Below are 13,348 nucleotides of genomic sequence, written 5' to 3'. Positions count from 1 at the left end.
GCAAAAATGAGATTCTCAGCGCAGGAGAATCTGCCAGACCTGGGCACTTACCACACTGTCCATATTTTAACACAGGCATTACACTGGGCTGAACAGAAAGGATCGGAAACCCCAATCTGGGTGGTGGTGGAGGGGCAGGCGTTGGAACCCATGCCTGCGCCGCAGGCGTTGGGCTCCTTTTATGTGAGCCCTCAGCATCACCAGTTCCGCACCATCGCAGAGGCAAGGAAGGTTTGGGCACAACTGGGACTGGGACTGAAATTTGACCCTCACTCTCATGCGGGCTTCATGCTTTGGAACAATCCCAACGTAGTTGTAGGGGGTAAATAAATATGTTGGAGACATTGGCTTACAGCAGGCATTTTTTTTGTTAAACCAGTTGATAGATGAGCACCAAAATTTTGTAAATTTTGAGAATCGATCGATGATGGCACCCCTCCCACCCATAGCTAGGTGGCAGCTACTACAATTGCAACATGCTCTCAGAGCTAAATTTGGTCCCGTTGCCTTCTCAGCATCATAATTCCCATCACCATGGACAATCCTCCAGTCAGCGTCCTCCCTCCCTAAGTAAACACTAGTGGTATTTGCCCAATTAAAAAAACTCCAGAAGTGTAATCTTTTTCATGTTAGGGAAGCCTGGAACACCGAACTTGGCCAAGAGTGCCAACTTTCAGATTCAGTTTGGCAGGTCCTAAGAGCACAAATTTCAAAAAGCACCCTAGATCTGAAATTAACTTTAATCCAACAAAAATTATTCTAAGAGCCGACTGGACACCTGAATGACTGTAGCAGAAGAATTTAAGTGACTCTCCCCTTTGTTGATGTCAAAAAGCGGGGAGGGGGGGGAGGGACTACTTATACCTGGCAAATAATTTCTAAAAACTTAATGCTTTGTTTCATAAATTTTTCTGGGGTTCCTATCCACCAAGAATATCTTTAAAAAGGCTGCAACTTCCAATTAATGAAGGTGAGTTTGGTTTTCTGGATCTATGTACCATCAGGCCTATTTGCTGACCTCTACTAAATTTTGGTCTTTCCCACTCAGATTAGATTTTCCACTTTGATTAGTGTTGGAATCTTCTTGTCTGGAGCTTCTCTTTAAATGGATGGCATTAGGTTCTCGGCATATCAAGGTAGACAGAGCTCCTCCCACAATTCTTGCAGTTTGAGAAGTTTGGCGTGTAATGTTACATCAATTACAGTTTGATCCATTTTCCCACGCTAAACTGACTTTATGGGGAAATCCAGATTTAAGAATTGGTAAGAAAATGTTTTTATGGCGGACCTGGACAGATAAAATGATTTTTATGCTGGATCAATTAGTGGGAGTTGATGATGAGTTTTTGTTATTTGTAACTTTGCGAGATCAATTTGATTTGCCTGCTACAGCGGAATGGCAGTACTTGCAACTGAAACATGAGTTGGTATCTAGATTCGGTCCTGCTGCTTTTACTGCTTCAGAGTCTCCTTCGCTATTGGAAATACTTATTGAAGCTGATCAGATATATAGACCTACGATTCATGTCTACAAACATTTATTATCAATGAATAAATATGATACAAGTGGTTTACAGCAGGAATTGAACAGGGAATTGGAAAGTCCTATTTTGTTTAATCAATGGACTGCCGCCTTGGCATCTGTATCAGACATTTCAATGGATTTTCAGTTATGCGTTATTCAGCAAAAACGTTTGTTTTGGGTCTATTGGATGCCACAGTGTCTTTTTAATAAAGGCTTGTCAAATTCCGCTAATTGTTAGAGGTGTAATGCAGTCAATGCCTTATTCATATGTTCTGTAAATGCCCAATGGTTGCCTCCTTTTGGGAGGAAGTTATTATATGGATAAATGCTGTACTGGAAAGCTCTTTAATATTTACTGCTGTAAGTGCTCCTTTAAATTACTTACCTGCTTCTTGGAAAGTAACACATGGTCAGTGTGAATGGATTTTTCACACCCTTTTGGTTGCTAAAAGACTAATATTACGATATTGGAAGCATAAAAGCTCACCACCTATAACGCAATGGACTGAAGACTTAGCAACACTAGAAACATTTGAAAGAGTGGTATATAGGCGTAACTTGCAGATGGCCTTATATGTGGATATTTGGTCTGCTTTCACTGAAGTTTATGTGTAACCTATTTTTCTTTTTTGAATGTTGTAATGTTTGAAACTGAGGATTTTACAATATATTGTATTATTATTATTATAATGGTTTCGGTATGTTTTAGGTTTGTTTTGTTTTGTTAAAATTCACAGTAAAACGGGGAGGGGGGAGGGACTGTAATGCACATGCTCTGGAGTTGTCCAGTGCTAGAACCGTTTTGAGGGAATGTGATTGAAAAGATCAAATTCACTCTCCAGTTAGATTTTGACATACTAGGCCATACTGTGGTGTTAGGACTCAGGGCATCACTACCGAGGAGACACACACCACCAATGGCCTGGTTGTTGAGGGCGACTCTAGTGGCTAAAAGATTGGTGCTCCAGGTGTGGAAGGCGAAACACCCACCCAGGATTGAAGCATTGTGTGAGCCCACATCATCTTTGTCCTTCCATGAATTAATGTTGTTTGAACACCTGATGAAAGAGGACAGAGGCCTCCTGATTTGGCAGCCATATGTGGAACTGTTTGATTAACCATTTTATTATGTTATTTCCCCCTTTTGCTTTCCTTTGAATATTAGTTGTCTGTCTGTTGTTGTTGTTTTCCTGAGTTGGTCCTGAGGTGGGATCACTCAGGTGGTGGGTGTTATTGGAGGGTGGGGGGAAGGAAGGTTGGTAGGGAAAAAAGGACTGTAAGAAAACGAAATGGAAATTCATGCACCAATGTCCAGGATTTGAGAACATTTATTCATGTTTAATCTGTATAACTAGTGGAGACTGGTGATTTCTTGATATATTGTTCTTTTGTGATATGAAACTAAAAATGAATTAAGAATTATTAAGAATTTGTTTAAACCTAATTTAGCACTGAAAACAATTGCAGCATGTCACCTTAACCTTTCCTTGTGTGTGTAAGTCAGACAGTGGAAAGTTAAATTGGGAATGTGAACTGTGGCATGGGACGGGTATTGAAATGTGGTTTCGATGGACATTATGGCACTTATTACAACAGTCCCATACAGTAATGTGTGACTGGTGGGTTTGATTGATTTGGATCCCTTGAAAGTTGCCATTCTGACCAGTTTTCCAGAAAATGGCCTGTGGCCTGCAATGGCTAATGAAACCTGAGTTCTGTGGATGTTTTGGAGCTTATTCTACCTGTCCTATCTAGTCCTGCGTGACTGGTGAGTTTGGTTGATTTGGCTCCCTTGGAAGTTGCCATTCTGGGCAATTTTTCTTCAGTATGGACTGTAGCCTGGAACGGGTATCGGAACATAGTTTCTGTGGATGTTTTGTGGCTTAATGCATCCTTGCCATGGAGTTAGGTGTGACTGGTGAGTTTGGTTGATTTTGCTCATTTGGAAGTGTACGTTCTGTTATGGATGTATTCTGGGCATTACGAGGTTAATAACAATACAACACTGTAAGGGGTTTGTCCAAAAATTTTGTTCTCAAGTGTTTCTAACACATGCCACCATTTCCGGCATCCTTTTTTTAATATAAAGGGGCCATTCCAGACTGTTCCATTTTGGCTTTTACACTGTCCCAGAACAACCTGTAAGTAAGAGCAGGAGCCTCCCACCCCAGGGTACTTACTGCCCCCCCCATGCAAAGCCATTTGATGCTCTTCCTAAGTGTTGGTCCGACAGCCCTCAGCACAACCGGGTAGTCCAGGGCTATCCTGTTTTTCCATTATACGGACGGGGGGGTGGAGCTGACCGCAGGACAGCCACGCCCCGCTCGTTCACCGAGGGCGGATGTCGGGGAAATGGCTCCTTGGCGGGAGGGGGCTTTCTGTGGCTACGTTCGTGTTGTGACGCCGCAGCCCCTGGATCAACTGACACGGGGGGCGTTCCGCCTCTCTGCCCGGCGCGTCACGACCCTTGAAACCCATCGCTGTGTTCCCAAGCCGCGGCTGCACGGCTTTGGGAAGGGCTGGATTCCGCGACACGGGACCCGCGGAGCGCGCCTGCAGGCACCAGGGCCCCCGCAGGCGGGCTGCCGGGAGGGAGCCCCAGGACGGGGCCGGCCTGGCGCGCGCCGCCCACCGGCGCCCGTCCCCCCGAAGGGCTCCGCGAGAGGGAGGGAGGGAGGGGAGCGCGGGGGAGGGGCGCGCGCGTGGTTCCGCCCTCGCCCCGCGGCACGGCCCGCTTGCGCGGCATTTCCCCGCCTCCAGTGACCCGCGCGATCAAGGACGTTCCTCCCGTCCCCCGCCGCGGTCCGCTCCGGACGAGCCCCCGCCGCCGCGCTCAGGGCACCGCCCCGTGCGCGCAGCCCCCCCGCGCTCGACGCGCCGGCCCGCACTCCCGCTGGGCCAATTCTTCCCCCCGCCCCGCGGGGTCGGCTTGGGCAAGGGCCGGGCCGCCGCCGTTGCGGGCACGGCCGCTTGCGGGGCTCGAGCAGGGCGCCTCCCCGCCCGGCGAGGCTGCACGGCCGGGCCGGGCCGCTCTTTCCCTGCCTCCTCTCCCCTCCCGGGGTCCCGCAGAGCCAGCGCAGCGCCCCGTCTCTCCCGTTTGCCGGCCGCGGCGGCTCGAGGAGCAGCCCCGCGCGCAGCTGCGCCCTCGGAGGCGGGCGCCCCGTCCTGCCCCTCCCGGGGGAGCGGCGCGCGCCCCGCTTTCGCGAAATAACTGCACGGGGGGCGAGCTTGGCTTGTTTGTTTTCGTCCTTCGGAACGACCCTTTAACCTCCCCGGGGCTGCCGCCAGGATCCCTGGGGCCCGCGCTCACGCGCAGAGGAACTCCGCCCCGCGGGAGCGACGGGAGGGGCGCCCCGGAGCGCCCCGCGGGCCTCGCAGCGCTGGCGCCGCCCCGCAGGAAGCGTCGCGCCCAAGCCGCCTCTCCGCGGGTCGCGGCTCTGCGCGGCCGAGGCGGGCTCCCCGGCGCTGCCCGAGCGGGGCGCGGCGGAGGGCGCCTCCTCCGGGCTGCCCAGCGCCCCCCGCGGGACGCCCGCCCCCCTCTGCTGCCCCCTCGCGGGCAGGGACGCGTAGCCGCTCGTGCCTGAGCGCCGCCGCCTCCTTTCAAGGCTTCTCCCTGTACGGCCCGCTGGGGAAGGGATCGTGGAACTGCACCGCCCGTGACCCCCGTTGCCGTCGAGCGGCGCCGTGAGAACACAGAAGGACCAAGCGCAAAGCCCACGCGGTCGTGTTTGACCAGGGCAGTCCACAGGACTTAAACTGGTGACGGTTTTAAAGAAGTTTTATATTAAAAGCAGGAGGACAAGAAGGAATTTAGTGCTCATCCCCGTCCCGTTTCTAAGCCGAAGAGCCAGCGCTGTCCGAAGACGCTTCCGTGGCCATGTGGCCGGCATGACTGAACACCGAGGTGCACGGAACGCTGTTACCTTTCCGCCTAAGCGGTGCCTATTTATCTACTTGCAATTCCTTGCTTTCGAACTGCTAGGCTGGCAGGAGCTGGGGCTGAAGACGGGAGCTCACCCCGTCACGCGGCACTCGGGTCTCGAACTGCTGTCCTTCTGGCCTGCAATTCAGCGTCTTAACCACTAAGCCTCCATGGCCCCTATGATAGACATGTGTACTGCATAGTAAAACAAAAAAACAAAATAGCTGCCCCTATTAGCCATCTGTATTTTTTAAAAAATACAACTTTAATTACACCCCTTTGCTGGAGCTGTGGTGGAAACTGAAGATACAGTTGTGAGGAGATGGAGGCCTTCAGGAAAGTAAGCACACAAGTTGTAACAACAGTCCCTGACCCCTTGCATCATTTGCAGCCATGCCTGAATGTTTAAAGCCAGCCTGAACACATATAAGTGGCCTTTACAAGTGTTTAGAACCAACTTATACAAGCTTGAAGCATTCATCTTAATACTGAAGTTCAAAAGAGAAAAGTTTCAGAAATGCAAATGATATAGCAGCTTACATATATATAGGGGTCAGACTTAACAACTGGCTACAATGAAAAAGAAAACCTTGGCCTTCTCTTGTTCAGAAGTCAGTGGTGAAACTTTAGAGTATGGAGCCAAGCATCATATGCCACACATCTGATTCATACAAATGACAGTGTTGCAAATTCAGTGGGAATTAATCTTAGGAAGGCATGTATAGTATTGCAGCCATCCAGCGTGATCATGTGCATGGTTATTTAGAAATAAGACCACCATGTTCAGGGTTGCTTATTCTCATATAATCTTCAGTGGAATGGCATAATGACCGGTCCTCCAACAAAAATAGCTTTCCACAGAAAGAGCAGCCCAGGTAAGCCGGTATACATAACTTCGGTGCATAAACAGTATTGCCCAAAAGGGGAACTCCCCAGCCCCCTCCCCCCATCATCCTACTAAAAGGACTTGCAGGTTTCTCACTAGTATTAATCATACAGGGATACAGGCAGCCTTTTTCCTCTCTCTCTCCCATCTTCCTACCCACTTCTGCAAAAGAACCTGATCCTTAAAGGTGCTTTGGGTTGGCCACACCCTCCCACCTTTACCTGCTACTTCCCCTTCCTAATCATTCAATGGAACTTCAGCCACACCTCCAATTCCTAACTGAAAATGGAGGGCAAGCAATGCAATGCAGAAGCACAGAGCACCATAAAGATGTGAGGAAGAATGGATTCTGTTTTAAGCTCCAGCCTTGCATATGGGAAATACAAGGAGGGTGCTGTGTGGGGCAACTCCCACCTCTGTGGTGACAGAGCCTGTGGCAGCTGCACACACGGTCCTGGGATTGTCTGGCTCAGTGCTTTGAAAAGGGAGGCTGGCTTGACAGAAGCTCATCATCCTCATCAGGGAGGTGAGTGAAGCAAGCAGACTGCGCAAAGGCCAGGGTACTGTAGCATGGTTGTTGCTTTCTATTTTGTGGCGGTCACTCCCTACATTTCACTGCTTGTTGTGAAATTAGGCCTGACTAGGCCTTGTAGTAGTTTGGTTCAGGCAAGGTGCCTGATGGGATTGTGTGTGTGACCATGAGAAGGTAATTGTAACTTTCTCACAAGCAAGAATTTCCTATCTGCCAAAGTAATTCATCCCTAAAGATAAGGCTGCTGTGCTGATAAGGCTGCTGCTGAGTACTAAGTGGTTTCTGAGCATGTGTAGTGTATTTTCTTCATTCTCCAACTTTCAGTCTGAATAAATGCATCCTGATTCTTTTGAGGGAGACACAGTTTTGTCCGTCTCTCCCATGGCCATGATGTGCTTTAATAAATTTCTGACTGTTCAACCTAACCTGCCTTGGATATTTCCTTAACATTGTCATGGTGTCCAGCTCTACCCGCCCCCCCAAGAGCTGCTGTTCTGTTTTTTCCCCTTTCCACCCCTTCCGCTTAGCGTCTGGCTCCAAGAGAAGTACAGCTAGCCTGTGTATTAGGCAGCCTGCTGCTTTTACACTCTTCCTTTTGTAGATGTAGGGGCACTACATCGCATTGCTGTTCCCTTTCACTCTGTTTCTGGGAACAGAGGCAGGGATGGATACAACAGAGGCTTGTGGGAGGATAATGCTTGGGAGTAGAAAAGAAGCTTGTGACCTGCTCCAAGGGGCAGGGAAGCCTTCCTGGGGCATCCTTGCTGCTTTCTGGCTTAAGCACCACCCGCAGACAAAGGTATGAAGAGCAAAGAGCAGGCATCCTGCAATGCTGAGTGAGAGGTTTTTCCTTTCCAGGGTCTGATTTGGAGGAAATAACCACCACCAAACCCAAATACATTCTTTACTAACACTTGGGTACAAAGTACTTTAATCAGTTTCTGGGGCTGACTGCAAGATGGGGATGTATGAGAAATTAGTTTTTCATTTTTTATCAGGATTTACCCAGTTTTCACCTTCCAGACTGAACACGGACTTGAACACAATCTGCAGTCGAAGTCTGTACTGTGGTGTGCGGTCTGTGAGAGGTTAAAAGGAGAAAACTCCTGCAGCCCCGCTTCTCCCATAACTCAGTGAGTGGGGCTTATGTTCTGTGTTCTTCTCCTCCCCTCAGTCAGTCCTGTGTTTGTGAGCCTCAGGGCTAGCTGGATTTGTTGCCCATTTAATAAAGCTGTTCAACTATTCTCCAGAAGTCTGCTGTGGTGAATGGCCAAGAGAGGCGTGCAATAATGTGAGTAGTTGCACAAGTGACCCATACAAGAATACTACATGTACATTTCCGAGCTTGCAATGTGATTGGTGGATTTAAAAAAATGCATTCAGCAGCATGTGTATATTTGAAAACTGCACAAGGAAAGATATGGGTACTTTTAAAAAATATGCACAAACACACTTTAATCAATGAGAAAAGAACAATAGAATAATAAGGTTGGAAGGGGCCTATAAGACCATCGAGTCCGAGCTCATAGGGTTTTATTTCCAGTCCCCTGATCATCCTTGTTGCCCTCCTCTGAACCCTCTCCAGTTTGTCTGCATCGTTCTTCAAGTGTGGTGCCCAGAACTGGACACAATACTCCAGATGAGGCCTAACCAGGCTGAGTAGAGGGGAACGAAGACTTCACGGGATTTGGAAGCTACACTTCTATGAATGCAGCCCCAAATAACATTTGCCTTTTTTGCAGCCACATCACATGGCTAGCTCATATTCAGCATGTGATCTACAACAATTCCAAGATCCTTCTCGCTTGTAGTCTTGTTGAACCAAGTATCTCCCATCTTGTAACTGTGCATTTGGTTCCTTTTTCCTAGCCACAGAACTTGGCATTTATCCCTTTAAAATTTCATTCTGTTGTGTTCTGCCCAGCACTCCAGCCTATCAAGATCACTTTGAATGTTGTTTCTGTCTTCCAGGGTATTAGCTATCCCACCCAATTTTGTGTCATCTGCAAATTTGATCAGCATTCCCTGCACCTCCTCCTCCAAGTCATTCATAAAAATGTGGAAGAGCACTGGGCCCAGGACTGAGCCCTGCGGTACCCTGCTCGTGACCTCTCCCCAGTTTGAGTGGATACCATTGAGAAGCACTCTTTGAGTCCGATTCTGTAGCCAACTGTGGATCCACCTGAGAGTTGTTTCATCTAGCCTGCTTTTAGCTAGTTTGCGCATCAGGATTTCATGGGGCACTTTGTTGCAAGCTTTGCTGAAGTCGAGGTATATTATGACCCACAGTCCATGAGGGAGGTGACCTGATCAAAAAATGAGATCAGATTCGTCTGGCAGGATTTGTCCTTGACAAATCTACGTTGGCTTCGAGTAATCACTGGATTGTTTTCAAAGTGCTTACAAATGGATTGCTTTATAGTTTAAAAACAATTCCCTCCTAGGTAACAAAAATGATGGTGTGTTCATCTTCATGCCCAAGCACACCGTGTAATCACCAGGACCAACAACAGCAAGGTCCTGTAATAAGCTTTTGTAATTACGTACAGTGCAAGGCACACAGTTCTAGAGATTTGAGAACCCGACCCATTTAATGACTGAGTGACAGTCTGGTCCTCAAGGTTTAAAATGTCAAGACTTTAAAATGTGTGTACCAAACGTTTAGAAACTGGATCAATTAAACAGTCTGATGCAAATATCCTTAACTTTCTCCTTTCATTAGGCTGTCATGGCATGCACAGGCCTGGGCAATATATTCACCTTTATTTATTTCATTTCTATACTGCCAAATAGCTGAAGCTCTCTGGGTGGTTCACAAAAATTAAAACCAAAAAGCATTGAATAAAACAATATAAAATATAAAACCATTAAAACCACCATATAACAATACAACCAGAATAAAACCTAGCAGTGATGGAGATATCTAAAATACAGATTTGTTTAGAAACAGATTTATTAATAAAATACCTTTCTGCAATAACCCTCAGGGTCTCCCCAGCCCCGCCCTCAAGGACTCACTTGTTCCGGTCTATTATACATCTGCATGCAGCGTTTCTCTTCCAGGTTGCCCAGCTTCCACCAATACAATGCAAACTTCTTGATGTGTGCTGAGGCTTCTGTGGCAGGTGCCACTGCTGCGTGGGCTCTGCGGCAGACCTGCATGGTAAGACCACATGAGATTCTCCTCCTGCGGCTGTCTTGAGGGTAGGTCAAACCCAGCTGTGTGTGGGCCGCTGCCCTGTCTTAGTTCACAAAGGGGAGGGTCCCTAATTTTTCCCCTGCTACTTCCCATCACGGGGGGGGGGGGTGGCTCTTTCCTCTCATTCCTCCAGGATAGGAACTTCAAGGTTTCCAAGGGGAGAAAGGTCCTTGTGAAGCAGGCTTGGGGTCCCAATCCAGCCCTCTGGGGTTCCTCCGGCTACAGTGAACGAGGACGGGGGGAGAGCCTGGCTGCCCCTCCTCACTGAGGACTAGCACCTTGTGCAAGCACTCAGCCGCACTTGGACGACCTGCTTCAGCACTGTAGGGGCCCTTCGGGGTGGACGGATGGATGGCCCACCCCGTCCTTCCTCCGCTGCCGGGAGTGTGGAAGACCCCTCTGCCCGCCTGCCTCACTCAGGCGCCGCACCGAGGAGCCGCTCCCGCCCTGCGCCTGCAGGAGCCCGGACAGCGCCGTTCCCGCCGCGGGCGCAGCCGCCGCTGCCGCCGCCACTCGGCGCCGCCCGAGGGACGCTCCCCGGGCGAGGACGCCGCTCCCGGGACGGGGGAAGCGGCGCGCCGTCTTCCGGCGGCCGCAGGGGGGCGAATAGGCGCAACGCGCCGTCCGAGCAAGGAGGGGCGGGGAGCGCGGGGGCCGCCGCCCTGTGGCCGCGCCGGGAGGGCCGAGGCGGCTTCCGGGCGGGCGCCGGCTTCGCGCGGCCGTGTCGGGCGCGACAAGGGCCCGCCCTGCTGGGGGCGGCCGGCGCAGCGGGGCGGCGGGCCGGCCACGCTGACGGGCCAGCCCGCGTGGGGAGGAGCGGGCCGGAGCGGGCAGCCGCCTGAGGCGCGGCCGGGGGAGCGGAGCGGAGCGGAGCGGAGCGCCCGTGCGCGCGCCGAGCTGTTCCCGGCGCCCGGCTGGCCTGCGGGATTCCGGGATGGCCGCGGACGCCTCAGCCCAGGCGTGTCCCGGGGAGGGGGCGCTCCTGGCCCGCAGCGCGGCGTCGCGGTCGGGGCTCCGCTGCCCCGCCGCGCCGCCCCCCGGCAGCTGACGCGACGGCCGCCCTCCCTCTCCAGCGGGAACCGGCGCCCGGCTGACGCTTCGCGGACGGCTCGGGCGGGGAAGGCGGGGGCGCGGCCGACGCGCGCTCCGGCGCCGCGGCCTGGGGGGGAGCACGGGCTCCGCGTGACGCCCCCGGCCTGCCTCCGGGCGACGCCCGCAGGCGCGCCGACGAGCCCGGCCTTCCCGTGCCGCGGCCGCGGCTGCGGCGGGCGCGCGCGGCCCCGCGGCTGGCTGGCTCAGTGCGTTAGACGGGGCCGGGGGCCGGCCGCGGCTCCTCCTCCGCGGCAGCGGCGGCGGCGGGCGGCGAGCGGCTGTGGGCGCGAGTCGCGAGTGCTGTGGTGCAGCTGGTGCTTCCCGCCGGCGTCTTTGAGCGGCTGTAGCTCCCTGTATTTCAGAACTTGTTATGGGGCTTAGTTCCACCCCCCCCGCAAAAAACCCGGAGGTGTTGTTTTGCTGTTGCCCTTTCTGTCCTTCCACTCCGAAGTGGCCCCTTCGTAACCTCTTTCCGGTCGTGGGAGGGGGAGTTGAAGAACACCTGAACTGAGGGAGGGAGGGAAAGGCCGGGGATCTCCTCTTGCATGGTGGGACAACTGCATTCTTCCTGTGGCTGGCTCCAAGGGAAAGACAGTTAGCCTGTTCGTGGGTCAGCCTGCTGTTTTTACACTGTTCCTTTCCTCCTTTTCTTAAGTTTAGGGGTGCTGACCCTGTTATTCCCTTTCAACTCTGTTTCTGGGGATAGAGGCAGGATTGTAAGAGGAGACTGTTTAGGATGAGAAAAGGAAGATGCGACCTGCTCCAAGGAGCAGGGAAGCCTTGCTGGGGCAGCTTTGCTGCTTTGTGCCTTGTCCAGTGACTTTTTGACTTGTATGGCTTCCTCTCCAGCAGGAACCTCTGCTCCCTCTCCAATTCAAAATTCTCAGGTATGTAGCTGGAGCAAATTTACATCCTGAGGAAATTTAGTCAGTTACAGTCTAGCATGGTGTGGAACTGGAGGCTGAAACTGTCTAGCGCAGGAATATACTCCCAGGTGCCTTCCAGATTTTTTGAGCTCCAAGTCTCACCTGTAGCATGCTTTCCAGCACAGGGCTTCTGTCTCTCCAATTTGCAGCCAGTGAAATCAGTGCTGTGTGTTCGGTACCAATCTGACTGAATATAGGTTAGAGTCCATTCTGTGGTGGTGAGGGTGGTAAAGAAGAATTTCTTTTCCATTGTTCCTTCACAGTCCATCCAGGAGATTTTTTCTGAGTGGTGAAGGCCTGTTGCAATCTCTCCCAGAGAGAGAGAGAGAGAGAGTTGTACCTTCAGTGGCACTCTGTGACAAGTTTGCAAGATGCTTTGAATATGCATTTGTTTCCATCTGTCACAGCTCCACAAGTGATTCCATGGATATGTAGTGGATATGTTGAAAACACCATCTGGTCCAGTTGTGCTGGATGAGGGTCTTCTGCTGAGGCCTTCAGATGCAGACCAAGTGGTTGGTTGTGTTCAGCCAGCCACTTGAAATAAGCCAAGAATAGGGATGTTTTAGGGTGGAGCTTGATTAATATTAATCTATTCTGTCTTCTGCTAGCTGGCCCCATGTGGCCTGCAGTGAGTATGGATTTTCAGTCTTTTTAATGTACCTAAATGATGGCTGGGATTTTGTGCATATTGGTGCAGATGATGTCAATTTCAGCTATAATTTGCACAATTTGCATGAGTTGTGGCTGTAATTTGAACAAATTATGCAAAGTTGTGCAAATTGCAGGTGTAATGTATGCAGCTTTCAATCTGCGCAAGTTATGACCAAGATCATGGTACCCTTCTGGGTAGGCTGTCCTGAGTAGAGATGGGAGGTTAGTTTTGCGTGAGGCCAGAAAGGGCCTGATTTCCCTGTGACAGACATCCCTAGCCAAGAAGCATCCATCTAATAAGGAGAGGATGTATGGCTGTGTCCAGGCATTTGAAAATCCCTCTTTGGGAGAAGGGCAGCGTCACCCTGTGCCAGGAGAGGCATGGGAGTGTGCAATCCTGCTTGTGTTCTTGTACCTTTGGCAGGAGAAGGACGGTGGACCTGCAACCCTGTTGACTGTCAAGGACATCTTAGCAGCTTTCAGTACCATTGATCATGGTATCCTTCTGCGTTGGCTGTCTTGGGTTGGGATGTGAAGTAGTGCATTGAGAAGGTTCTGCTCCTGCCTAGACAGTTGCTTAGAGAAGGTGCAGGTAGGGGGCTATTGATCTGT

General features: G+C 51.2%; 1 protein-coding gene across 1 annotated transcript; it reads right to left on the bottom strand.

The window, feature by feature from the left end:
- Positions 1 to 3,263: 3,263 nt before the first annotated feature.
- LOC146336366 (uncharacterized) lies at positions 3,264 to 12,193 on the bottom strand. The gene is made up of 3 exons (XM_084819178.1): positions 12,185 to 12,193; positions 10,343 to 11,663; positions 3,264 to 10,021 (listed from the first exon to the last, which is right to left on the bottom strand). The coding sequence occupies exons 1-2, from the start codon at positions 12,191 to 12,193 to the stop codon at positions 10,380 to 10,382; spliced, it is 1,293 nt and encodes a 430-aa protein (XP_084675304.1). The 3' UTR covers positions 3,264 to 10,021; positions 10,343 to 10,379.
- Between the last annotated feature and the right edge of the window lie 1,155 nt (positions 12,194 to 13,348).

The sequence above is a fragment of the Heloderma suspectum genome, chromosome 12 (genome assembly GCF_057233095.1).
Source record: "Heloderma suspectum isolate Gila_16-S chromosome 12, 16-S_ref, whole genome shotgun sequence".
NCBI classification, from domain to species: Eukaryota; Metazoa; Chordata; class Lepidosauria; order Squamata; family Helodermatidae; genus Heloderma; species Heloderma suspectum.
This window is presented reverse-complemented; position numbering and strand designations above follow the sequence as displayed.